This window comes from Rhipicephalus sanguineus, chromosome 1 (genome assembly GCF_013339695.2).
Source record: "Rhipicephalus sanguineus isolate Rsan-2018 chromosome 1, BIME_Rsan_1.4, whole genome shotgun sequence".
In the NCBI taxonomy this organism is placed as follows: Eukaryota; Metazoa; Arthropoda; class Arachnida; order Ixodida; family Ixodidae; genus Rhipicephalus; species Rhipicephalus sanguineus.
Genome location: NC_051176.1, coordinates 280,449,986 through 280,477,552, shown reverse-complemented (window position 1 = coordinate 280,477,552; position 27,567 = coordinate 280,449,986). Strand labels below are relative to the sequence as shown.

The 27,567-nt window shown below is 42.2% G+C and overlaps 1 protein-coding gene and 1 pseudogene across 1 annotated transcript in view; one reads left to right on the top strand and one right to left on the bottom strand.

Annotated features, from left to right (window-relative positions):
- The window catches only part of LOC119379107 (glycerol-3-phosphate acyltransferase 4), a 40,889-nt gene extending 21,189 nt beyond the window's left edge, over window positions 1-19,700 (bottom strand). Inside the window, exons 1-11 of the mRNA XM_037648286.2 lie at window positions 19,425-19,700; window positions 15,350-15,458; window positions 15,184-15,293; window positions 15,024-15,121; window positions 12,247-12,312; window positions 8,295-8,369; window positions 8,091-8,180; window positions 6,631-6,724; window positions 6,450-6,565; window positions 6,323-6,378; window positions 3,570-3,784 (exon numbers count right to left, since the gene is read on the bottom strand). Coding sequence (XP_037504214.1) covers window positions 3,570-3,784; window positions 6,323-6,378; window positions 6,450-6,565; window positions 6,631-6,724; window positions 8,091-8,180; window positions 8,295-8,369; window positions 12,247-12,312; window positions 15,024-15,121; window positions 15,184-15,293; window positions 15,350-15,458; window positions 19,425-19,604 — 1,209 coding nt within the window. The 5' untranslated portion in view covers window positions 19,605-19,700. The remainder of the gene's footprint in view (window positions 1-3,569; window positions 3,785-6,322; window positions 6,379-6,449; window positions 6,566-6,630; window positions 6,725-8,090; window positions 8,181-8,294; window positions 8,370-12,246; window positions 12,313-15,023; window positions 15,122-15,183; window positions 15,294-15,349; window positions 15,459-19,424) is intronic.
- A 204-nt stretch (window positions 19,701-19,904) lies between these two features.
- LOC119379104 (uncharacterized) lies at window positions 19,905-27,113 on the top strand (annotated as a pseudogene).
- Window positions 27,114-27,567: the final 454 nt, after the last annotated feature.

Here is a 27,567-nt window from a genome sequence, read left to right as displayed (position 1 = left end):
TCTCGACGCTTACTCAGTGGATACATACGGTTCGAAATAAGGCGACATCACCCGGCACGGAATTAGTAATTGTCCTTTTTCAAGCAAGATATTTCGTCAAGCGAATATACTTTACCCCAAGCCCTGTTTAATGGACCTATGCTATTCCTGCACATTCCAACACTGTTGCGGAAGTATCATGTAACTCTAGCACTATATAGTGGAACAAGACGAAATTCTCAGATGTTGGAAGCAGGCTGTGCATGTCTATCGCGCGCCACATGACCACTGGGAGCCGTGATGGAGCCATGGAAACAGATGCCTTTATAGAGATTCTATGTAACGAATCTCCGCGCAGACCTTTCGTTTTACTGCACGGCTAGAACTTTCAAGAATGTTGCCCCGCTTTGGAGCTCTGTGATCGCTCTTGCGATGATAAGTTATAGGTAAAAATTTATTATATTACATTTATTACTGCAATTACAAATAACATTCGGGATATAAAATAATAATGAATGCAAATAAAGCACAGAATAGCGAGATGTTAAGTATGTAAGCGCGTGGTTTATTTCATTTACTTCTAGCTCGCCCATTTCAGACAAATCAAGTAGCCCCATATGCAAGAAGCAAAAGAAGTTCAGTACTTGTCCCTCATAAGACTTCTCGAAACAGCTTGTCCCCCATAAAAAAAAGCGTTTTTTCGAGATCAAGTATGTCTAACATATATGTGTGCACAGCGCATGTGGAACAATCTTAAGAACATAGCAAAGCCCAAGCCCGGCCCGAGCCGGCCACCTCAAACCCAGGCCCGGCCCTAAGTCCAGAGCGTCAGACCCAAGCCCGGCCCGCGCCCACCGTGAAAACTGCTTTACTCGGCCTGGCCCACGGGCCTGGCCGGGGCCCAGGTTTTCGGGTAGGCTGAGCCAGTGCAGTGTTCTAGTTCATACAACTAAGAGTTTACTTACTGTATGTGACTACACATACAAAGAAAATAATTAGGTGAGCAAGCTAATGCTTTCTATATCTGCCTCTCCCCCAACCAAAGCAAATGAATTGTGCTGATGTGCGACAAATGCTGATAGCTGTCACAACAGTGCATAAAGAATGCGCATATAGTTTTTCCTTCATACTGCGATAACTTTCACACAAGCGTGCATTATCAATTGGATTAGCTGACCAAGCAATGATGGATAACAGAAGTGGCATAGAATCAAGCATAAAGAATAGCTGCAAAATCTTGGCCAAAGCACATTTTCCATAACAAAGTCAAGGTGACGCATCTCCAGTAGTACACAAAGGGGAAAGCAGTAGTTTCCAGCGAGCCTATTTGAGAGCACTGCTTTCTGGTGCGTGTGGGATTGCAGTCACACAGTTTTCATATTTTGCTGGCTTTCTTTTCAGACAGAAAAATTAGCATGCAATTGAAACAGCAATTTTCAACTTGCAAAATTCTTTATAATTAACTTGTGGTGCTTGAATTTAATCAACAGAAAATTTACTGGGAACAGCTCCACTCAACTGTGAATAATATGTGCTTGGCTTTCCTCAGTTGAAATAATCCCCCATTTGAATATCGTCCAACATGCCAGTTGGGACACCCTGTATATTGCCAAACCTCATTATAACAATACTGCATCCAATGTGAAGATACCTTCGTTATATCTGATATTCATTGTCAGCATACACTGCAATGGTTGTGAAAAATGTCTATGCGAAATAGATGCTAGCGTGATGCCATCAACGGGCGATCAAAGGGGGCCTTGGCATTTTTATGCTCTATTGGCAGCTTGCTATGCTAATGTGTGGCATATGATCAATAAATCCATGCACATACTTTACACTGTCGCTAATATGCAATCAATGTGATTGCAAAGGATTGGTATGGTGGTTTGCCACCATTTAAAATACAGTAGACTCTCTGTAAACGGAAATCTGTTAAACGGAACTGCTGCTTAAATGGAACAACTGAATCTGATGTGATTGGTTTCGTACATGAATTCTGCACCCCTGTTCATCTCTCAGTAAACGGAACTCCTGTTAAATGGAACACATTTTCCTGGTCCCTTTAGGTTCCGTTTAACGAGAGTCTACTGTAAAAGAAATCATTAGCCACAGTGTGCACACACTTTTAAAATGTGCCATTTAAATGTTTTTTTAGCACAATTAACATGGAAGGGGCACATGCAGATGCAAACTTTACTACTGCAGTCATCAGTGTAGCCCATACATGTAAACGTGCTCTATTGCCGATAGGGTCTTGCAGTATGCAGGGGCTTCGAAAACTAAGGTTTGTTCTGCTTGTCTCTACATATTCCAGTATTCCAGTAATGTCAGTGTGACCAAGTTCTAATGGCTAATGCATTATAAATAACTTTATTAAAAAGTTTAATCAAGAAAGATGGGTGAAAGTAGGGTTACCAAAATGCCTGGTCTGAATATACAGAGCCAGGCTTGCTAGAGGAACATAAGCATGACACCTACAATGTTTCTGGTGTGGCGAGTTAATTTCAATCGACAGAGAAAGGCACGATAGTGTCAGACCATACAGAACACTTCTCAACAAATTCGTTCGAGTGCAACTTGCCGCAATGAGTACACGAAACAACATTTGTAACTTATGCTAGTAGCTCCTTACCCAATCACCTGGCGGGAAAAAAAAATATTATGGTGAGCCTGAACCAAATTTATTTTGTGCCCTGAATTCTGACTAATAATCTGTGCTGCATTTGAAAGCATTCTTTCATTGCATGCCAATACTAATGTTGTTTAACCTAAAACGTATAGGTTCTGGCATGCTTTGTGTATATCCCAAAACACAGGTCAACCTGCAGACCTCATTAGTTTTTCTTCACACAAGAAATAAAGCACTAGGCAATGTCATAGCAACCCTCCCACATTCAGCCAACTTTCTGCATAAAGGGAAGCTGAAGTGGTTTTAGAATTCAGTAAAACTTTGTGGTTAACAGGGACCAACATTATTGTCGACGATGGCGTAATTTTTTTCGCTGTTGTGGCAGCAGAAGCTTTAAAATGTGCGAATGAAAAGTTCGTCATGCTCCGCCCACGTGAACGCGCCGAAAGTGTGGGCGTGGAAACAAACTCACCGGAAGTATGTCATAGTCTGCAGTTTTGGCGGAGCCACACAGCACTGTCATATCTCCAACCCTGACCTCCATGACTACTTTCGGCTGCGCGCGTTGGTGGAACTGATCGCGAAGGCTATGCTTTAACACAGCTGATGGCGCCAATGACGTAGCACATCAAAGATGACGTCACCGCCTTCGCTCAGCAGCTCAAGAAGCCCTGCGGCTGCAGCCACTGTTTTTTGCCAAGAAACGCTATTTGCGCTCACTTCTGTGAACTGTTGCATTGGTTTTCAAATTCAGCAGGGATCAAACTATGATTACACATTCCAAAGTCATTTTTTTTAAAAGTGCTCCTGCTTCCCTTTAAAAGGTGTTGAGAACTTATGGCGGCATGGTATATCCTAATGTCTATATTTTAGTCAGGTCAAATGAATCCTTCTGCACGTGAAGCAGCAAGAAGACTCTCCTAGAACTTTATGGTCGAGCCAGCAAAATACTACTCACTCTTTTCTTCATGGGTGGCAAGTACCACACATCGCATACTATGGCCCACGATGACATCATCATAGCCAAGTAGTGGATGTAGTTCTGCTTGCTGCTGTTCCAGAAGGCATCTCCAAATCGTGCATCATACTTGATAGCAGCTGGGTAGATGGTGCCACCAACTTCAAAGCTGCCTTTCTTGAACTGCATCACTGATGTGTTGTTGATGCATGTACCTACAGCACAAAAAGTTATATACCTTGTCATCCACTGACACCATACAGTACTTAACTGCCTAATGTTCTTCTGCACACAACTGCAATCAGGGTGAAACACAAAAGTGCTTTAAAAAATGTAGCTGGCTGTTCACTCAATGACCACCGACTCAATGGCCCCCCTCCCCACTGGCTCTGCCTGTGTGATACAGCAATCTTTAACAAAAGCTTCAAGGCAGAACTGTAAAGAAATATCATAAGGAAGCCCAAAACTGCAGCAGTTCACCAGCTTTCATTAACACCTGAAGAACAATCTTCTGCAAGAAACAATGATTACTTTAACACGTACTGTCTCACGTAGGTATTATGGTAACAAGCATGTCTCGAGCCTCAGCCAATCATGTCTACAGTTTCAGCGATATTCATTACTGTAGCCAGCTGCAACGGTGGCACAATGCAATGGTTGCACCGCGGGTCAGCACAATCAGCTACGGAGTTGTAGCAGTTGTAGTGCGGCAGAAGGTTGAAGCCTCATCGTGGTCACTTTTTCTTTAGTTAGATGAAGATGATGTAATTCATGCGGAGTTTTTATGCCATGGCTTTCTGATGATGCACAAAGAGCCATCTAACGCTCTTGCACAAAAACACGAAAGGCAAGGCTATCTATTTACCACTTGTATTAACCTTAACACGGAGATGGATGGCTGGCTGGTGGATGCACTTCAAACTGTTCTTGCTAATGCTACATGCTTCTAAGATAAAGCTTTTGTTCATATCACTGTGCCTGGAAGGTGTGTGAACGTCAGACTACACAAGATTAAGATTAAAAAATGGAAAAGAATGACAGATTCTCAAACCCTGTAGTACACTACACGGAAGGTTCGCGTACAGTGTTTGCAGCTAGTGTTTCGTTACATGGTAATCTTAAGCCAGTTTACACGAGCTTGCATTTCTTTTTGCCAAGAGGCATTCCAGTAAAAGGGTGGCGGCATATGTTGTCAACAATGGAAGAAAAGACCGAACTCTTTGAACCCACTGGGTCAGAGCTATAAACAAGGAAAAAAAAAGCAACATTTGCTGAGAATGAGAGGAACAGAGTACCGTAGAGTCTAGTGATACAAAACTATCGAAAAATCGACTATCGACAGCATCGATAGTTTTTTTAGAACTATCGATAGTGTGAAGAAACTAGCGATAGTAGTATCGACAGTGCAATTCATAGTACCGTCCGTAGTATTAATACCGACATTACTATCAATAGTGGTGTGAATAACTATGCTGCTGCTGGCTGGCGATATTGTCAAAAAGCATACGCGATAGCCTACTACCAGCAATACTCAGTGTACTGAATTTATGAGCAATTTTTTAGTGAAATAAAGATTATTTCAACAGTGAAAATGCAGGAATATGTCCATCAATAAATTTGTATTCAAAAGTGACCATTTACACCTTACAATTAACAAACCTAGTTCTTGATGTTTTTATTGTGAAATCACAAAATGCAATAAAAATTTGAAGCCATACAGTACTGTCAAATGTAACGATCTCGTTTCCTGTACACCTGAATAATTCAACTTAATTGTCATGTGTCAGCCAAGAATTCTGGCAAAGGAGCGCAAGCATGTCAACTTTCTTTCCCTTCAGCCTGCTCCTCCTGCTCCACACACTTGGGGAACCAACTTTATACTGCAATGAGTTCGTGCGGTTGATTTTATACTATCGATAGTCCTATCAAACTAGTTATCAATAGCGCTATCGATAGTTTTTTTTTACCATCGATATTTCGATAGTGACTTGACTATATATAGTATCGAAAGTACCATTGATAGTCTGCATCGCTAGTAGAGTCCCCTTTACAAACCCATGTGGGTGTCATGATTCGATAAAAATGCAAGAACAAAATGGCACGTGCAAACCATTTGTCTGCTTACGATGGAAGCTTCGTCAAGAACAACGAAAGGAAAAGAACGGCACTTCTACACCACCAGTGGAGAGTAGTTCATTGCACACGAATGTCGCCTGCTAGGAAAGCACCGCAGGTGAGAGCTCGAGCGGGCACAGGTTCCCCCGGACCAGCGCACCCGCACCTCGACCCCGCCCCTGAGACATGTTCCTCACGTTGCTGTTCACAGCACTCCACCATTGGCAGACGCGCTGCCTCCAGTGATCTTGATCACAGCGGTGCACGTTCACTCAAAAAACATGTTTTGGGGCTCGCGTGGCAGTAGCCGCATCACTCTTGGGCCAAAATCGCTGTCATGTGAAACGGGCTCTAGACAGGCACAGTAACATGCACAAAATACCTTAACAAAAGATGAAAGCAGCATTAAATGTTTAGAATTTTCATAAAGCACTATTTTTGTACCAAGAATACCTAACCTTCTCACCAGGTTTCAAGTACCAGTAACATCGAAAGCACTACCCCTTTACCATCACCTGCCCTCAACATGTATAAATGTGTTTCAAGCAAACGTTAGAACTTTCATACTAGATGCATGTAAAATTAATACACACATGTACGCCCAAGACATGCTGGCAAAAACACATAATCAGTAGTACCTTCAGGAAATATGAGGATGGGGAGCTTCGTAGGATCTTCAACGTGCTCTCTGAGTCTGCAAAGCAAAGATGTAGACATGATTACTCTTTTGACAAAACAAGCTCTACAGCAAAAAGTGTAGCTTACCTCTTGGCAACTGCTTGCCTGTCCTTGATCTCAGCTCTTTCAAACCAAATGTGTGAGGCTGCCTTGTTCAGTGCTGTCTGAATAACACCAATGAACCCACCTTGGGTTTGGCCCACCTGAATTTCAAAGCACGCTCTCGTTTAACAGATGACACTTTGAAGATAGCAGCACACTTCCTTACCAAAGCATAACAATTGTCGCTTGCCAGCATAGCCACATCAATAGGGGAAGTGTGATTTGCAACACAGATGCCACCAGGCTTGGCGCGGTTTTCCCTGAAATGGTCATTCTACAGATCAGTATCATTTAGGCAACAAGAGTGCATATGAAAGAATCATAGAAGCCACTTTTATTTTCAACCACCTCAAAGCAATGAACAACCAGGTAAAAAAAAAGACTGCAGGTATGGATGACCTGCCAGGAAAATGTTGGCTTGCACCACAAGAACGAAGGATTGCTTTTTATTTCTCCCGACATTTAACCTACATAAAGTCCTGAAATGGCACTGTTGCTAAAATTTTGATGCACTAAATAATCACAAGGGATTCATGCCATTCTGAAGCACTGAGCATCCAAAGTGTAAGCAAGGCATTCCATGACGATTTGCCTTCAAGATGTTTGTTTCAGCAAATTTATCTGGACCAAAACAAAATCAGAGAACAGGGTTGATGTCAAAAGTGCTCTTTTTTGAACCTGACATCCACACATTCAATATCGCTTTTAGAATTGGCTGCAGATTCTAAAGTGGTTCTCACTTCAATAAGAATTACATAAATAGCAGTTTTTCTACAGTAAAGGCTAGCGTAACCTGTGAACACTATCCACATTGTTAGTACATCATATATGTCATTATTTTTCTCTTAATAATATCTGGGGTTTAACGTCCCAAAACCACGATATGATTATGAGAGACGCCGTAGTGGAGGGCTCCGGAAATTTCGACCACCTGGGGTTCTTTAACGTGCACCTAAATCTAAGTACACGGGCCTCAAACATTTTCGCCTCCATCGAAAATGCCATTATTTTTCTCTTTACACAGCTCTTATTGCATTGACCTCCTTGCCTCTTGTATAGTGAACATCTCAGCATTTGCATTTATTCAGAGAGTCGCTCAATCAACATATTTTCATGTGATTACTGCAGTCACAGCTCATCTTTCAGGATAGCACTTCCCAGATATCATTAACTTTGCAATGCTCACTGCTGCCACAGCCTCACACTAGTGAAAAGAAGCAACACCAAGGCTGTAACACAACTGGTTCACTTGAGGTACTGCACATATACTAGCAAATTTCTTGCAAATACGTACGTAGCCCCTGCCCTCAGCCCAAAAAAAGGTGCATAAAAAGAACTGAAGTCAATTTTTATCGAAGCACATACTAAACTGAATGTTTTATAATTTACAATTAAAATAAATTTCCGGCACATGTACTTTTAGTACATAAGAAGAACACCTCTTTATCCTTAAACTCAAAAAATTTTTTTCCACAACACAATAGTTTTAAGTTTTATTAAGACTATTTTCGTAGCAAAAGAATGCAGGGAAGAAGTCTATTCTTTCTTTTTTCCCATGTGTTTGTGCTATGTACATCATAGTAATGGCATACCATTAATCACATATCATCGTGATGGTGAGCTCACCTGTTATGGTATGTGACTATGGCTGACACTGCTCTCGAGAGAATCCGGAAAGTGATCAGACTGACGTGCCAATACAGGAATCGCTTGAGCCTAAAAGAAGTCGTACAATAAAACAGCAGAACAATTAGGTGCTTGCAGAACATACACGTCTGACTGAAACGGAAACACTGCTATCCATAACTTAAAAGAACCGGCCTCACTCACCGACCCTCTGGAAAATATCCCAATATGGCTGTACAGCAGATAAGCCAAACCATACCAATGCATGTAAGTGCCACCCTAGTAAAAAAATAAGAAGGAATTAAACAAAAAGCAATAATGATCCCGTATTTGAGTTCTTATAAAATTTCAACATCACAACAACCATTGAGCTTATTATTATTATTGCAAAAGCCAGCATGGAAATGATGGGCAGTATACAGATTTCGCTCAGCTTTGTCCTTCTGGCTTTAAATGGCTTTGAGACTTTGCAAAGACATCTTCAAGAATACATATTTTGCATTATATATGCAACAATTCACAACAATTATGCGTGTGCAAAGGAACACATTGCCTTTCATGTGTTTAGAAAAATATAATTTCTTGACAATTTATGAAGAGAAAGCATAATAAATACCATCAACAGAATGCCTACAGCGACAAGCACAAATATTAAACAAATACCATGTATGTATATCCCATCAAGCTCATGGTAGCTAAAGGATCACAGTGCCAGAGTTACCTCAAGTAATTCTTGTAGCAAACTCTACGGTCCACGTTACACTGTGAAATAGTAGACGCTATTTTCAGGTAGTAAGATTAGCCAAGGTAACTTCCTGCACAAAACTTATCACTACATGAGTCACACCCACATCTACAATGTGCCGTTTAAGTACAACGTAAGCAACACTGCCACAACCACAAAGAAATCCGTGCCTACAGCCCATGGCTTGAAGTCTTCGCCACCTCTTAGTCTGCAATTTCCAGCATTGTGTTTCGGCCAGCTGCTTTTCACTTCTGCATAATTCTGATTTCATTTCTTTTTGCACCATACAAGAGCCCTACTGAAGGCATCCAGGAGCATGTAACATGACCACCACAAGGCATACAGTGTGAGCTCTAAGCATGCAGCAGAAAAAAAAATGCAGAGAAAAGCATGTTGAAAGTTTCCTATCTTTACAATAGCCCGTATTGCTATGAAACCGCACTGCGAGGCTGTAATGCAGTCTGTAATGCAGTCTGTAACGCACACCTCTGCTTCACCTTCAAAGCTTTTGATGTTTTTGGCAATGTTAACGAGCACAAAACTATAGTCTTTGACAACTTAACATTACAATGGAAAATACTTAGCTTTCCAACCTGAATATAGTATCTGGGGTTTAATGTCCCAACACCACGACATCATTATGAGGAACGCCGTAGTGGAGGGCTCCGGAAATTTCGACCCTCTGGGGTTCTTTAACTCTTTAACGTGCACCTAAATCTAAGTACACGGGCCTCAAACATTTTCGCCTCCATTGAAAATGCAGCCACCGCGGCCGGGATTTTCCAACGTGAATAGAATTTGTATTGACATGCCAGCATATTATGTTCAATCATTTCCATGACGTCATGGTGAGACAAACTTCCTTCAACATGGGTGCCTTGTGGGAATTACGTTTTCAAGAGTAACTGCACAGGGCAATCATAGCTTTTCATAAAGCTTGCCCTGCAGGACAGATGTTTACCTCAAGAAAAGTGTCAGCTAGTACACCTACTGAATATGCCACTAATGGAGTCAGAGCTAAGGCCACCACTGGGGTTAGAGTCAATGCTGACAAGTTCAAATTAAGTGGCAAAGGTCAACTTGAGCAGCTAAATAACCAAAGTTGGTTCACAGAACCGTATGAGTGCTAGCCCAAACTGTATGACAGCTAGCCAGTTGAGGTTAAATGAACTAAAAAAAATTGAACTAACCAAAGTCAAATTACTGCAACTACACTGTAGAAATAATCCAACATTTGGGATACTTTGATCGAGCAGATCAACAAGACAAGTTCAAAGAGCAGGAAACAATAGTAGATCTGTTTTTGTGGCAACACAGCATTTATTTCTACATCATGAGATGGCAACAAACTCCTGTAGCGAGAATAACGCTTCTGACAGCTGTGTTACACAAACAGTACAGTGAAACCTCGGTGATACGATCACAGCTCATACGAATTTAGGGGTGATACGAATTTTTCGTTGGTCCCGGCCAGGGCCCATTGGCCTGCAATGTAATGGAGTACGGTTGTTGCGAACCGATTTTGACCCAGCGACGTTTGATACGAACGTACGCTACTGCCCAGGTACGATAAGGTGCTGTCCGCGCCGTCGCGGAAGACCCGCCAAGCACGTGCGAGCGCAGGAACGCAAGCGTGGGCACGCGTGCTGCACCGCCAAATCGTCAGAATCACGGTGTAAGAAAAACACTTTTCTTGCGGTCAAAATAAACCTTCAGAGACGCGTCACGGCCTCCAAGATTGTCTGCGCGAATCTTTGAGGCTCTTATGTGCCTCTGTGTGCCTTCGCGTTTAGATTACAGAGGACATTAGTGCCATGCTTCTTTTTCTAATTCATCGACGTGGGCTGCTGTCATTGTATCGTGTTTACGCGTGCCTGCCTCGTGCATCAGACATCCTATGAAAGGTGGAGGAGGACCGAAAGAAGGCGAGGACTGTCTTGGCGAAGGAGTCAGGCCTCACAACATCAACATGCGCGACCGTTGAGGTTGCACTTGTGCGGGCACGGCCATAAGTCTCTCAAAAAGCATCCCCAACATCTCCGCAATAACAAAATCATAAAAATCACGCCATATCCACGAAGTGAATGATGACTGAAGAGCTGGCTGGGAGATAATCGGGTAAACCGTGAATGCTCCGTACAATTCCTCTGTCATATAAAGACGCCACTCGTTGTTATAGTAGCGATTGTGGTCTGGTTGTTGTCGAAGCACAAGTGGTCGCAGACTTTGCAGCTGTAGCCGAACGTGTGGTCGAGGAAATCGAGGAAATGTAGTTTTGTCTGTGTTAATGTCATCATCAAGGCACTCGAAGAACAAGAGGAAGAAGACTTCTCTTTCGCGCGAGCTGCGCCAGTAGCGGTCGCCTCTGGAACTAAGGTTTCGTTTACGGTGCGGGACTTTGCCACAGCTAAAGAACCTGGCGAGCCAGCTCTTAACACAGGACCGTGGTTCTGTAATTTTGTGGCCTTGATCCATCGCGTCAAAGCGCTTCTTTTGTTACTTTCGCTGCAGTACACCGGCATAATGCAAAAAAAGCATACTACAATTTGGAAAGGGCTACTGCTGTCGCGGAACACAACGCACCTGGTTCATTAATTAAATACACGCGTATGGGCCATATATTTAAGAGTACTGGTATGATTGCCGACATCTAAAACCTTGACTGAATATCATTCAGGGGTCTTCCTGACGTTGCTGCGGCCCTGAAAAACAATGCATGAAAAGGTACGCCAGCTTTCTTTTGTCGCATGCTAATTTTCCATGCTTTCTGGTGATACGAATTTCGGATGATACGAATATTTTTGGCGGTTCCGTGAGATTCGTATCACCGAGGTTTCACTGTATATAGCAGATGTAAAGTATACTTCCATCTGCCTGTGGAAGAGCTAACATAAAAATACACACGCATCATGCAAATTGGAACTTACTGTTGGGCTAGTTGGTAAGTAGTCAGATTGAATAAGCTTGGCACAAATTGGCATACACTCATTCACGCACACATTCACACCTGCATACACGCAAGAACACCTCCTCCCCCCCACAAACAGCCCCGTTTGTGGGGTGTGTTCTTGCATGTATGCGAGTGTGAATGTGTGCATGAATGAGTGTATGTCAATTTGCGCCAAGCTTCTTCAATATGACATAATGCAAAGATTGTGGGTTTGGTCCCCACAGGCAGGAAGTTGTCTTTTTGTACACCTTCATTTACCTTTATCTCATAATTACCACACTTAAATAAAAAACTACTAATAATGCTCCCTATGCTTTCCTCGGCCTCATTGCCTGTTGCCTTCAGATGGTTGTGCCCAAAGAAAAAAGTGCCCCACAATCCATTCTCCTTCTTTCATACAATGAAATAAGGTAACAATAACTATTCCCACTATATTTTTCGGTTTTTTTACACTGACTTACCTCATTGGGAAGAGGATGACATAGCGCAGAATACAGCCAATGCACCAGATCACTGTCAACCGAAAACTGTAGAAAAAAAGAAAGAACTGCTAGACAGTATTTTTACTAGTGCTATCACCTTTAGAAGGCAATGTGTGCAAAATTGTAACAAATTAACGTACTACTTGTACTGGGGGGGGGGGGGGGGTAAGCTTAAAATTAACAAAAACCAAGTGGGAATCGAATCAAATATTTTCAAGTACAATCAATGAGTAGTACAATAACTGATATGAAAAAAAAAAAAATATTCACCACCCTAACACGAAAAAGAAAATTTGTTGTAGAGCAAATAATGTACAGGAAGTTTATGCATTGTACAACACTTGATTTACAGTGCCCCATATGCAGTTATGTAATGCCGTCACGATAGATGGATAGCTCCTTGGTATGTTCAGGAAGCAGCGACACCATTGTGCATGTCACCATTTCTCAAGTACAAGCCAAAAAATTATGGCTGTTTCTTGTGCAATGAAATAACGAGGGAAGGGGTCAAGGGGAGCGCAAGCTTTTGACCGTTTATTCAAGAGATAGTGCAACGAAATATATAGGCACAGACATGCACAGCAAGCAAGGCACACATTGAGCGCATACCACCCTAATAACAACCTGTGATCTAAGAACTTTCTCTCTGCTGCGAGAGAGACAATGAAGTATCACTGATACATAAGGAACCTCGTGCTTTTATATGAAATGCCTCCAACAATTCTCGATCCGTGGTGTCCCCACTTCTACCCAGAATCTGAATCTCATTCACGCACAGCTCACACTTATGTGAATTGCAGTGGGACGGCAAATGTGCCCCATCTTTACCTTTTAGCGAAAGCTCGTGTTCCCACACACGCTCCATTTCTCCAGACGACGAAAACAGCCGCTCACTGGACGCACTAGCGCTGACGTGTTAAACTTGTTGTCATAGTTAAATGTGAGCATGCTTTCTCAATTGGGAGCAGCAATGACAACTGATCGTCACAATGTTCATTGGAGGTGCTTCATCTTAGGATAACCCAGATAAATGCTGGGCTTCCTGATTTTTAGCCATTACTTCTTAATTTTTGCAATGGCTCCCCATTTGTTTCGGTGGTTTTGTAGAGCATAATTTCGGCCCTCTATTGCAACAAGGTTCCCAGCCTCGATGCCATGCTCTGGGACGCAACATTTACAAAGGTGCACGGGGGGGGGGAGACAATGTGAAAAATGAAACTAATTGGTCTATTTGTGCATCAAATTTTACGAAATTTAGCACAGCTATGCAATTCTTAGTGCTGATTTCTACACTTGTTATGAAGTTTTGTGGTCTTCGAATATTTCAAACAGTAAAAGTGCCTTGTGAATCGAATCGAACACCAAACAATTCTAATCGAATATTCGAAGTTTCGAATATTCGCACACCCCTACTTTGTACAGTTACCCTAACACTTTACCTACAAGTACATCCCGCACTAACATAGCGTTTTGGCCATGTTGGTAAGACATGATGTAGCTTTTACCACACGAAAGGACAAGGACAATAGAGATGGACGTACAGCCACCTGTGTCCTGCATTACATCATTCACTTCACCTTTCTAGAATGACTGTGCTTCACCTTTCTAGAACGAATGGCTATTTCTAGAATAATTTCTAGAATGACTGTGCCCTTAAAACTACTTCAGTATTATTCACAGATATTGCCCTTTTCTTATGAACACAAAAAAAAAAGCAGCCGAATAAGCTAAACAAGAAAATCCACATGAATAAAGATACTGTTAGGGGGGTATGTAGGGTGAACAGGTTGTCCTTGTTTCAGCTTTCTATATCAGGAACTGTACCATATTTTGTTGTGAAATTTCACATGCTGAATAAGAAAGCTTGTGGCCTTCAGTCTGTGCAATTTTGACCCTGCAGCTTTTCTTACTTGCTTCTTGATGAGTACCAAATTTCAGACTGGTGCACAAAGTTAAATGTACCTTTCCTCAAAAATCAAAAACAGTATGACCGTGAAATTTGGCACGCTTATTCAACATGATATTGGTATTATTCCCAACCTATGAAAAATGGGCTCCTGCGTTTATCTCACGAGAAAAAAAATATTGTCCTCATTTGTCATGTGCCGTGAGGGAGACTTTCCAATAAATCATTTTTTTTAATGATAACTTAAACGTTTTCTCAAAATTTTAGGTTCAGACTATTTGGAAGGGATATAGGTTTAATCTGGGAACACTTGAGTGCGATCGGTCGGATAGTCCTCCAGAAAAGGTACATCCAGTTTGGAAAATTTTCAGAAAACTGATTGTAAGAAAAAGGCTATTTTATGTTTAAAAAGATGCGCGGAACATGCTCACAACGTACAGCAATATTTATGCTAAAAAAGCATTTTGGTGGAATAATTTGCGATCAAAATGTGTGAAAATGGTAGGAAGTGAATAAATTCAGCCGATCTAGCCGTAGTTATTATGAAAAAATGCATACACGCAGAAACAATGATAGAAAAGAGCCCGTGCATCCGTTAGGAGACACGGTCTTTGGCACCATTTTTAAAGGGCTTAGAGCACTCCTACGCACTTGCCAATGCATGGTCTTGCTCCTCAGAGTGTGTATTATTTTTTAGTAATGAAATCAAAAAATCGCTTTTTTGGTCCATCTACCCCATGCATGATTACAGATACAGTTTGCTTTTTAAGCAATTACAAAAGATTCATAAAGCATAGTTCATTTACATAAATATCAACCAAATAATCGTAAAAAATAACACAAGGCTAACCTGACAAATGTGTAGTTTTTGTTGGTCCTGGTCAGCAAATTCCAAGAGGGTAGCTCTTCAGTGGCAAATCGCTTGGTCACCACATCATCAATGATGGCCTGCCAACAAGTACAGGCATTTTTAGAACATACAACGGTTGGAACCAGAAACAAACTCGCACCTCAACACCTTTCTTGATGAAGTATGTGATGTCACCGAGGTGATATTCCTTCAGTGGGATGTTGATAATTGGCTGCTCAGCTCCAACAATGACATCATCCCTCGTGATCACTGTGGGCAGTATCAAAAGGTCAGGTACCATAAAACTACAGCAACAATGCTCTCACCTGAAGTGGTGGCGTTTATTGGTTCAGAATCAAAATCCGTGAGGTCCTCTGCACTTTCTTCTCGTCTAAGGCGTTGCTGATGGGCTCGCTCAATTTTTATTCGGCCATACTGCAAGGATAGCACAAGTCCATTAGTGAAATGAAGTGAATTGACGTTTTTATTTCCTTTTTTATAACACAGAAGGAAGTCAAGGCTGAAGGTTGAAATGCCTTACGAAAGCCTCGAATCCCCTGTACATCATGACAAAAAAAAACATAGCATAAAACATAACAATATAGACACAAAATCAGGTGCACTTGCATGTGTCACAAGTAAAAGTGGTGCTATGCAAAACACGTCACAATCAATTAAATATTGTTTAGTTGTTTTTTTTTTAATACTTTCAAAGACACATCAAAGTTAACGTACATTGACAGTTAAAAAATATTAAGAGTTGCATTTATTTGAAAATTTCATTTTTGCTTGCCAGAGTTAGTGCAGGTCTTAGGGACCTGGTGGATTTACTTACGATAGTATGTACACTCAAACCTCATTATAACAAAGTCGCATCTGCCACGAAAATAACTTCGTTATATCCGAAAATTCGTTATAAACGTTTATTACTAACACTGTAGCTATTACAAGACTATTCTTCGTTTACTTCGTTATAACCGATAATTCGTTATATCCGTGTTCGTTATAACGAGGTTTGAGTGTATCATTAGACACAGTGATTTTCAAACTACCCACTGCAACATCTCACACTTCTGAAGATGGGGTTGCATAATTAATTACCAGCCATGGTGGACACGTTTCAAGAACTTAAAACATGCCTGTGCACTGAGCTGACAAGTTTGGCACAGATTACCAGAATTAATGTGGATGAAACTAAGCCATTCTTTTTAACTACAGCAGCCATTGAGAACGAGTGCAGCTTTAGCATGAAAAACAGCCTGTCTGCATTGCTGCAACAAAACCAACGGCGGGTCACAATGGAACATCCAGAGACGGGTGAAGTTATGTGAGGTGTGCCTGCAAACTATTTATACACTCCTTTCCCACTATAGACACAGCCAAAATAATGTTAATGTATACACAGTGTTGAAACTCAAATAAAACTGAAAAATCACATTTACATAAGTGTACTGCTCTGAAAAACAGCCCGAAATCAAGTTGTAATAGAAGAAGGGTCCTACACAAGTGCTTTTCTTTCTACCTTTTTCAATCTTTTGACCTACGTACCACAAATACTAGAATTTAGTTCAATCAGACTAGCTTATAATGTGGCCTTCTGCATAATGTAATGCAACAATGTTCAACAGTTGTGAATGCCAAATGTCAACAGTCAATATTAAAATAAACAGCAACAAAGATTGCTTTCAGATCTTTCCAGACTTGCGAGTAGTTTAAAAGTGTCATTTTTATTTTTCTGTTTTTACAGATATTGAGAGGAGAAATAAAACAACTAAAAGCAGGGGTGTGCAAATATTCAAAATTTCAAACATGAATAGTTCCTACTGCATGATTAATGTTCTGTTAAAAAATTACTGATTCAAACCTGTCAAATACGAGTTTATTTTGACCATATATGACATAAGGCAGAAAATTTATTGCAGTCTTGGGGAAGACAGAACGATGGATGTCAGAAACCCTCCAAGTGTTTCCGCTGAAGGATAGCTGCACACGTTGTGCAAGAGCCCGTAGTTCCTGATCAAGTGGCAGATAATTCTGCTCAACAACTCATTCAACAAGAGCAGTCATTGCATTTGCAACAATGTGCAGTGCTATAGTATCACCCTTTTCTCCTTCAGTGAACATAACACTGCATCTAGTGACATGCTCTTCCTTTGTTTCATTACAGCCATTGCCATGGTGGCCCAGATAACTGAACCCAGTTGTTTATCATTTATAAGCTACTAAGTTCTCTTGACATCACACTGTGAATGGCACTACATGCATGTGTCAATGTATATAAACCTTTTTTTTTTTTTTACCAAACTAACTCTGTGCAATGACATAGTATCGAGGAACGAGCAAATATTCTTTGGTTGTCGTTTTTCTTGAATATTCATATGCAATTCAATTATGAGTTTACCTTTGATACATCCTTAGTTAAAGGTTAACATAAGGGAATACTTGATAGCTAAAAAAGCTATATCTAGTTAAAAAAAAAAGGAATAGCACTGTCCTTAGTTGCTTTCGTGCCAACGTCTTAGGCCAGATAATATGCCAGACACACATTTGCCAACTTACTTTGGCTATACACCAGTTGCCACAGCTGAAAAATATCAGCAACAGTTTATTTGCTTTCGCACAGTCGTTAAGCTATGCCAGTGAACTCAAGGAGTGTGTGTTGGGGAGCTAGTTGGTAAGACATTATTTTAAGAACTTAAACTGTGCTGGGGATGACACAACAGAGTAGAAGACAGGATGAACACTGTGCTCATCCTGTCTTCTTCTACTTTGGTGTCTCGTCCCCAGCACAGTTAGAGTTCCCGAAATAAAGCTATGCCAGGTTCCCTATTTTAATGATTCGGTAAACTAGCTCAGACAACGTTTTAGATCAGGTTTCACTCAGAAGAATGTCTGACGTTGCACTAATAGCACTGGATCATGTTTTCCCCCGGAGCAGCTCAAGAAGCACAACAGCTGACATAATGTCAGTTTGAATTTCCACTAACTGACCGCCACTGAAAATACAGGCTACTTGAACTGACAGCAGCAGATGAACATTCTATATTTTACTGTAATCACACAAGCAAACGGATATAATGGACTTGGGGCAGTATTTTTTCATGCCTCCCCACTTTTTCTTTTATTGCTTCTGGCTACAGGTGGGTTTAAGCAATGTTCAAATTGCTTTCGAAATGACAGTGCCAGCTGTCACTAGTGGATTTTTATAAAGTTGATACGTTAATGCTATAAAAGACCAATGGGATAACTCTGGCATGCTTGACGCACATTGCTTGCATTTACAGCTGTCAAGCAGAAAGTACCTGAAAAAAATGCATTCAGCTAAGTTCTCAGATATACAAATGTCACACACACACCACAACACAACTTTCGACAAGTGCCCCTTCCTCTGGGCAGGGTAGCCAACCAGAACTGCCTCTGGTTAACCTTCCTGCTTTATGTGCATTATATATATATCTCTCTGCAAGTACTTTACGACTACAAGACCTCATAAACGCGCAAAAGACGCAAGAGTTTGGTTGCATATTTACAGCGAGCTGCGAAGAAATTATTTGGGCTCAGTAAAGAGATTTTGTTGTTGTTGTTGTCGAGCACTGTCCGAAAGGCTCTTAGAATACCAGCATCTTCAATACGAAAAAAAATTCGTCGCGTATAATGCACCGGTGGCGCTTACGATTGCCGCCGCAAACACAGAGCAGACGGAACACGAATTGATAAGCAGTGGTGCGGAGCACGGTGCGACCTATCGCTAAGTGTAGAGAGGCCACTCGCTATAACCTCGCTTCAACTCACTTTAGCGAACGCAAGCACAGCCGGTGCGTAGCACCGCTTCCTGCGAAAATTGCGACGGACTGCAGATCAATTCACAGTCGAGACCCGGTCGCTCAAAAACACTCCGGCGGAAAAGAAGTACATCCAAGTTTACTCAATATCGTTCCTACTGGAATTAACGCCTTTTAGTTCGCCGTTAAAGTTGGCCACAGATGTCTGCAGATGAAGCAGCTACTGTATAAATAGGTGTAGAAGTGCCAGGAACGCAACTTCTCATCGAAGCAACAGTTCTCACGCTGCGCAATTCCATCGGACAATGCCAAACGCATGCGCGTACACGAAACCACTCAAATACAGCGCAAGACGCACTAACAAAGAGGGAAGTACCGTTATAACGTGTCTCGCTCAGCATCTCGAAGAGTTCACGCGCACCTTCGATGACCGAGACAGGTTAGCTAGTTGCGATAAGCGCAGCACATGTTACCGCCCGGTCAGTAGTATGCGTGTCCACCGGCGAACAGCACAAAGAATACTGCCGAAAAGTGACCGGGCGAGCCTAAAGGCTCTAAACAGACTGTATATGCGGCAAAATGATGGAAAATGCGCTAACGAAACTTGCAGCGAACTTACCTCAAAGAGTTTCAGGAGACACCTTATGTACTGCTTTCTTATCCCAAGGCTGGTGTTTGTTACCGATAAAAAAAATAACAGGAGCAACACGGAGGATGCGCAGGTGACAAACAACTGAAAAGGGTGCGACAAATACCATAATATCGTCGAGATCACGCGGGACACAAAGATCATCGCCATTCACTTAGCCGATCTGTTGCCTACTCTTGCCTATCCCCCCGCGGCTCCCTCGGACGTGCGTGCTGTTGATGTGATGCACCGCGGACCCCTCAATCCCAAGACTGTAGTCGAGATGAGCCAGAAATAAAAAATAAGCACACTAAACAATTAATCGCCAGGTATGTTATAATTGCATTCTTAGTCATTTAAATAACTGGTTATATTTATTAAGAATATTTTGTTATTATTGTTCAATTTAATTTTGGACGTCTTGTGGCGCCATTACAAGGAAACCTCCTCGAGAGCCAGCTCTTTGCGGTCTTAGCAGGCTTTTTTCCATCGGTCGTGCTCGGAGTATTAGTCAACCTTCGTTGAAAAACCTTCCTGCGAATTAGGCTATCTACTTCGAGCGAAGAAAATATGGTTGAGCTAGCCCCTCCAGTTTCCGTATCAGCCTTTCATCAGGGTAATTACTTGTTTTACTCTAAACTATCCGTGTTTGAGACGTTAACATGTGCGTTCAGGACATCAGAGGTCAAACGATCGGCACCTTTCTACAGATTGATTGCTGTGACCTCTGAAGCAGTTCGCACATAAAACGAATGCATATTTAAGATCGTCCTGACGCTTTTGCGTTTGATGCAACGTTAGTTTCGTCAGTTATGCAGCCTTTCAGCGTTGCTTTCCGATGCCGTCGGCGTGAGTCCCGTAGCACTTGTGTATTTTAGGTTTATGTGCTTACGGTCTTTTTGCTCTCTAAAACCGCTAGCGCGTGTGCGTGTGTTGACTTGCCGTCGAATTTGTTTTCTTTTGTTTGCACTATGCGTAAAAAGTGCAGAAAACTCCGCAGAAGGCTAATTATGATCGTTCATGTGAAGCCGTATGCACGGAATTGCTAAGCATCAAACATCTTTTGCTGTTTTTTTTTTTTTTTGCCCCTGTGCAGGCCTGCCGGTGGGGTTTTCTCACCGCTGGAATTTTTTACGGAGCCTTCAACTACAGTGAGTTTACCTCTCAGTGTCATTTTGTCCAAAGTAATTCACTCTATGCAATCGGTTGTACCGCAACTACCGATGGGACGATTGCAAGAATCTGCATTTACGCCCGTTCTGCACTCTGTTAGGGCAGTGGGTTTCCCAGTGGCACATTTATTGCATAACTGTAATGCATTACCCGTATTGTTTTTACTTTTGGCAGCATCGTCTACCTATATATGAGAGACATGAAATTTCTGTAGGTAACTGATTATTATAGAGGCATTCAATGGCTGGTTGCATTGCATTGAAGTTGATTAGTGAACTATTGTGCTGACTGCCTGATATTTTGCTGTAGGCATCACAAAATGTTTCAGCTGGATGCTAGTTTTTAGGTTGAAAATTTTATGCCACTGCTAGCCAAAATTTAATGTTTTTATTGTTCGATGTTAAACTATAGCCAATTATCACTCAGTACTTTCCTGCATTGAGATATTCTTAACCTAGGCTAAGTCAAAGTGAATACTTTTCAACATATTCTTGCAATGTATTCATTTGAGTGAATAGTTCACTTTCAATGACAAGACAGTATCTTAACACCTATAGCACACACAAGGGACAAGAACACAGAGGTTACGACGCGGACACAGTGCTAACTTCCAACAAATGATTTATTTACGAAGAAATACAAGTAAAAATATAGGAAATGGGAAGCAACGCACGCAGGCACATAAGTGCAAGATTAGATATTTAAAACATTGATGATACATGTGAATGATGTGGAGCCAAAGGTAACATGAAAGTACAAGAAAAAGAAATATTTACAAGATTACAGGCCATGCTGTAGAAACCATCTTCTTCAAGTCAACCTTCCTATCGCATTTAAAAAGTCCAATTCTTTTCTTGTCAGCTCGTGCCCCCACAAGTGTTGTTCCAGCTTTTTGGCTCAAGCAGACCACCTCAAGAAGGCAGGTTATGGTCACAGTTCCCCAGCATATGGTCACAGGTGTGGCTGAAGGTCTACTCAAGATCGTAAAACGAGCCCGCCAGGATGAACAGTCTGCTTCACTGGAAAGGGAGCGACTGAAACAGAAATGCACAGTAATACCATACATACAAGACATCTCACACAGGCTGAAGAAGATTGGTAATAATGCAAATGTAAGGGTCATCTTCTCAGCACCAAACAAGCTGTCCAATCTGTGCGAGGCTAGCTACTGTGGTTCCGAGAAGCCCATTTGCCAGAAAAAGCACAAAGCTTTATTCAGTGTGAGAATAACGTTGTATATGAGCTCCCATTGTCTTGTGGAAAAAAATACATTGGACAAACGGGAAGGTGCACGAATGACAGGCTGCATGAGCACGCAAATAACATGCGGACTGAAAACACGGGCCATCTCGCTGCTCACTGTAGAAACTGTGGGTGCGTCCCTATGTATTCACAGTGCAGTGTTATAGGACAAAGCTCAGCGCAGACAACACGGGAAATTATTGAGGTGGCAAATATTGCTCGTTTGTAGGAGACGTGCACCTTCGATTGAGCTGGACAGGAAAAGAATTAGTCTTTTTAAATGTGGTAAAAAGGGTGACTCGAAGAAGATGGTTTCTACAGCATGGCCTGTAATCTTGTAAATATTTCTTTTTCTTGTACTTTCATTTTAGTACATTTGGCTGCACATCATTCACATGTATCATCGATGTTTTAAAAATATAATCTTGCACCTATGCGCCTGTGTGCGTAGCTTCTCGTTGCCTATATTTTTACTTGTATTGCTTCGTAAATAAATCATTTGTTAGAAGTTAGCGCTGTGTCTGCGTCGTTACCTCTGTGTTCCTGTCCCTTCTGTGTGCTGTAGGTGTTAAGATGGAATACCAACATGCCCAAGGTCACATTCTTTCAAGACAGTATCATTGGGAAAACTGTTGCCAAAATCATTTGTAATGGCATTGCCACAAGAACACTTGCAGTTGCTATAGGTGGTATTCACCCCCGAGCAACCCTGCGCTCCCACACCATACCCGCGCGGCATGCCGGGAAGCCACTCCTTCCGGGTGTTCTGTGCCGCCATGTCTAGGGCCGCGTCACCTGTGTGTGCCTCTGCGTGATATTAAGTTCAGCCGTTTTTTTGCGCCCGCCATTCGATGTCATGCTTAATCGAGCCGCATTTGGGTGCAGCAAACGCACAAAATCGAAGGGTGACACACATGAGAATGCAAAACTGGTTAAATTTTATTCGTTGGTGAACGTTATTCGCGAATTAATGTAGCCATACTCTGGCGGTTTCGGCGAAACGTTGTGACGAATCGTTCAGCCGCCTTCGCCGGGCTCAAAGGCTGTGTGGTAAGCGCCTGAGAGTGGTTTACCTGCAAATGGAAACTCAGTTAAGTTCAGATTCTGACAGCTGTGTATCAAAAAGAAGGAAAGCCGTTTAATCAGACGCGAACGAAGCACGAAAAAAGAAATCGCATTGACACAGTAAATGCATTCAGTTTCTGCCGCATTGCACTAAATCGCGAAGACGTATATGCGAAAAGCGGGACACAGTAAAGTACTCAACGTTGGACTGTCCATATTTACACATGCGCGGTACATTGCGAGCTAAAATGAGACGCGCGCGCTTTTGTTTTTCTCGCTAAAGTGGACTTTTGGCTGAGAGTTTTTGTACACTTGCACTCGTGACTTGAAACCATGGTCTCGTGAAATAATTTAACGGTCTAGAGACGACTTTTCATCACGATCGATCAAAGCTGTGGGTGAGCCAATCGCGTCGAAATTTCAGTCTCGTTTGCACTCAACTGCAATCGAAAGTACACCCCCGTGTATGTAACGGTGATTTTACATGCATTACTTCGTAAGTGCTGTTAACCCCGCTGCATCAACCAGGCTCGTAGAGAATCGCACTAACATCAAATTGTTTGGTAAACACGCCTTTCGCGCTTACAACTGAAATATAAGTTCAACGCAAAAGATTGTCTTACCTTTGCGCGCACAACGACGCAGTTGCCGTGACTTTTCAGCGAGGGTTCCTGGGCAAACCCACTCTGCCAAACATTTCTTGGCTTTAAGTTGATCATGCGTCACAAAACTTGTAGCTTGCACCAAGTACTCCTTTATGTCTGAAAGCTCCACCTTCCGTACGAGCGCGATGAGGCTTCCTTGCTCGTCACAATGAGTGGGTCAACGCCACCGCTGAGAGCCACTTTGTCCGCGTGTATCGCTGTTTCACATCGGCACCCAATTTCACAGCTTACACACTCTAGCGAGCCGAGCGCTCATCGCCCATGGCTGCAGCAGCTTCACAACCGGCAAATTTAACATTTTTAAAGCCAAATATATTAAAACAAGAGGAGTTTGCAGGAAATACAGCTTGTGGGTAGCGGACGGTGAATGCACCGGTCGGGACCGACGGCCTCTAAAATGGCGCCCACGCGGTTGCCAGCACAGCCGGCGCACTTTCCGCTATCGTTTCTGCCAACATGACGTCACGTGAATACAACCTATTGATCAAATGACAAGTCTGTGCATGTGGTGGACGGGGGGATGTTGCAGTAAGCATTTGTATATCATGCATTGATGTTGGTAAAGGCCTGTCACAACAGAAAGCTCATTAAATACATTTCTTGCTATCAGTAGGCTGCAGCATGCAGTTTTTAAAAAGGCACTCGGGGCAGTGGAACCGAAATGTTCTACATAGTAGCTGCTCAGAGGGGAGATCTCTGCCCTGCACGCAAGCCACTTGTAATTTTTCTTGTCATGTCGCAAGAGAAAAATGTCGACGGTGGTCTTTCGGGATGCGCTTAAGCCATGCTGGCACATAGATGGCTTTGCTCCATAATGTGCCAGCTAAAGGTGCTGGCAGGAACATCACTTCGCATATGATCTGCCAAGCAGAAACCTGTGGCTTGGTTGGGTCAGTGCAGTGTTGCATTGAGACCTCTACGAAGGAATACTGCTGTCTAATGTCTTCTTTAATAAACACGAGCCTTGGACAGGGATATCAGTGAGATATGCTGCTGTGATTATTTGTGGTTGCCTTTTTGCATTACTGCATAAATTCTTGCATCTATTTAGCAAGGTTCAGTTGTTGGTAGGGTATTTGTTTCCTTCCTCTTGTTCCTGTGTAATGTGCCAGTGTGGTCCCAGTTATTGTGCACCAACTGGACCAACAAAATGACCATTTCAAGGAGCACTTGCTGCCTGTATGTCTTCTCTGGGAACATTAACTTGCTTGTAACGTTTTTTGTGCAAATTCACATGGACAAAAGCATAGCAACAAAGTTCCATTTGTCTATGTTTCTGGCTCCTTGTCCTGTATGCGTGTTCACTGTCCAGAGTAAACCACACTGTGTAAGGCATCTGTGGGCTGAACACTTGTCGCTATTTCAGCCCATGAGTGCTATTTTCGTAGCCCTTGTAGCATTATTCTTGTACCTATCTTGTTAGTTCTATTGTGTGGCACCATCGATGTCGCTTGAAAAAGGCTCCTTCCCCCCTCCCCCTCCCCCCCAAGTCGTAGTCCACATTTCATAAAGATTCTCTGCCACCAAGGCATCTAAGCTGTGATGTGGCTTTCTCATTCAATGGCTTGCAAGTATTACAACTGTGTCTTGTTATTTTCATATACAGGGCGGTTGTCTCGCAAGGAGGCAAGTATTCGTGAGTATGAAGCCAAGCAGATGGAGATGCTCAAAGGCAAGAGGGAAGCAGAGAAACAAATGAAGGCAAGGGGTGAGTAAGTGTTACAGCTTCTTTTAAGCATTTAATGCACTGTGCAAGATGTGTTGAATGATAAATATTGTAAGGGTCGGTCCACTGCATGGATTGCATCTACGTGATTATATATGGTCTTTACTTGTCATCTGTAGCTCACAACGAACTAATCCTGATGATAATCTTGGCAGAGTGGCACTTGGACCGCGAACAAAGCATGGAAAAGAAAGAAAAAAAAATTGGAAAAGAATCATTGCACTATGCTGACCTTCTACACACTTAAAGGGTGTGTGTTTGGTCTAGTGGGTGTCAATGATCCTTAACTTCGTTTTTGCGCCAAATCAGAGTGGACAGGGATACAGAAAGGTGAAATGTGTGCAAGCACAAGTGCACAAGTGCAAGTGCACAAGCATGCATTTTCGCTTGTGCTCCCCCTGTTTTCGCAGACATAATTTCACCTTTCCAGTTTTGGAATTGCTGGCCATCTCCCATACAGATTTCTGATGGCACCAGCCCATAGACATTGACCATTGGGTGATCATTTCAGAACCCATAATACTTGTGTGCATGCATACACAATCTTCCATATGTGTCAAGGATAACCAGAAAACAGGAAAGTGACGGTTGATTCATCTACCCATCCCACTGCCACGCCTTTGTGGCTTTTAGGCACTTTGTCAGCAGTCTATCTAGAAAGGTTGCCATAGGCAGGGCATTGTTATTGTTGCCACCCATGCTGAGGGGGAAAGAAAGCAGTAAACACTGCACTTGTGAAATCCCCATCTTTATTAGACCTCTTTTTAGCATTTAAGTCAGGAATACATTTCTTGAATGGTGCCACACTAATTCCAGTCTGTCAGTCAGGACTGGGAAAGTTGTTTGGAAGTTCTCAATTGTTGAAGTTCTCAGTCACTAAAGCAGCAAAAAAAATCTGTGATTTTATTAACTGCCTTAGCATGCAGCTTGAAGTTCAGATATGCATTTGAGCACTGTGTGTGCAAATGGTATATGCTTTCAAGGATAATCATGAACAGACTTGTGTGACATGTGCCCTCACTTGTCACACTGCAAACCACTGGGCATAGTGAGCAGCTGAAGAAGCCTCCCACGAAATATGTACCAGACTTGTGTTTCTGCCAACAGTGTACCAGTGCGCTTTATCATGTGGGCCTCTGCATTTCTATTTTGAGTGTTTTTCGCTGTTGAATCGGCCTTTTTTCACAAAAACTGGCACCTCAATGATGGCTGGAAACTGCCATGTGTCCTCATCAATGAGGTATTGCATGAATGCATGCAATTTCACACTCTGAGCACAGAATAGTTTGGTCTTCTTTCTGACGGTTGATATAGTAGTAATGGTCGGTAGTACAGGTAAATACCTTGAGAGCTGGGCACAGGTTCGACTGTGTAGCTTTAACCACATGTTACAAGATTGGGAGTTAGATTAGTCAACTTGAATTATTTTATGTTAAAGGCAAAATGTAAAAATTATGGGGAAACTTATGAACAGTGTTGAGAATGAACAAACCACATGTTTGGTTCACTCTGGTTCAAGCAAGGACATTCACCACCTTTCATTGCATTTCTTGCACCCTGTGTGTGCCTCATGTGAGCATTATATTGAGCCCAGGAGAAGAAAAAAAAAATGGTTCACTGACAGTCTGCTCTGCCTTGTTGCTGTGGGAAGGTAATCACCATTCTTTGGTATTGTTTTCCAGAGGAAATGATCACTCTGGCAAAAGACGTTGGTGTTCCAGTACCTCCCAACTTCTGAGAAGTGTGTGGCCTGTATTCTCGAACTCCCATAGTTGTCATACTGAAGCATTAAAAACTGTTTTATTTAGATTGCTGCGTTACCACTCTTCATTGTCTATTTAGAATAGCATTGTTGAAATACAGTCGCCTTCCTTAGTGCAATCTCTGAGAACCTGTTTGTTTGTGCACTCCCTGCATTAATTTAATCCAGTGTGTAGAAAACTCGCCTATCAAGGCTGCATTTATACAGATTAAAGGCGTAAAGATTGCACATGACAACCACCAGTATTTGAAGTTTGTCAAGACAGCGATACATGGAATCAAAAAGGTCAAGCTGTTGTTACTGAACATTCCCCCTCAGGTGCCCTAAAACTTTTCAGTAAAATTCGTTGTGGATTATCCGGCTATTGGGATTACTGTCTGATGCACAGTACCTTAAATCTTGAAAGACGATCATCATGTACTTGCTAGGTGCAGACATGCCTACCCTTTTTTGGTAGTGGAGGCTTCGGGCTTTTCTATGGTGAGTGTTACCAGATCAAAG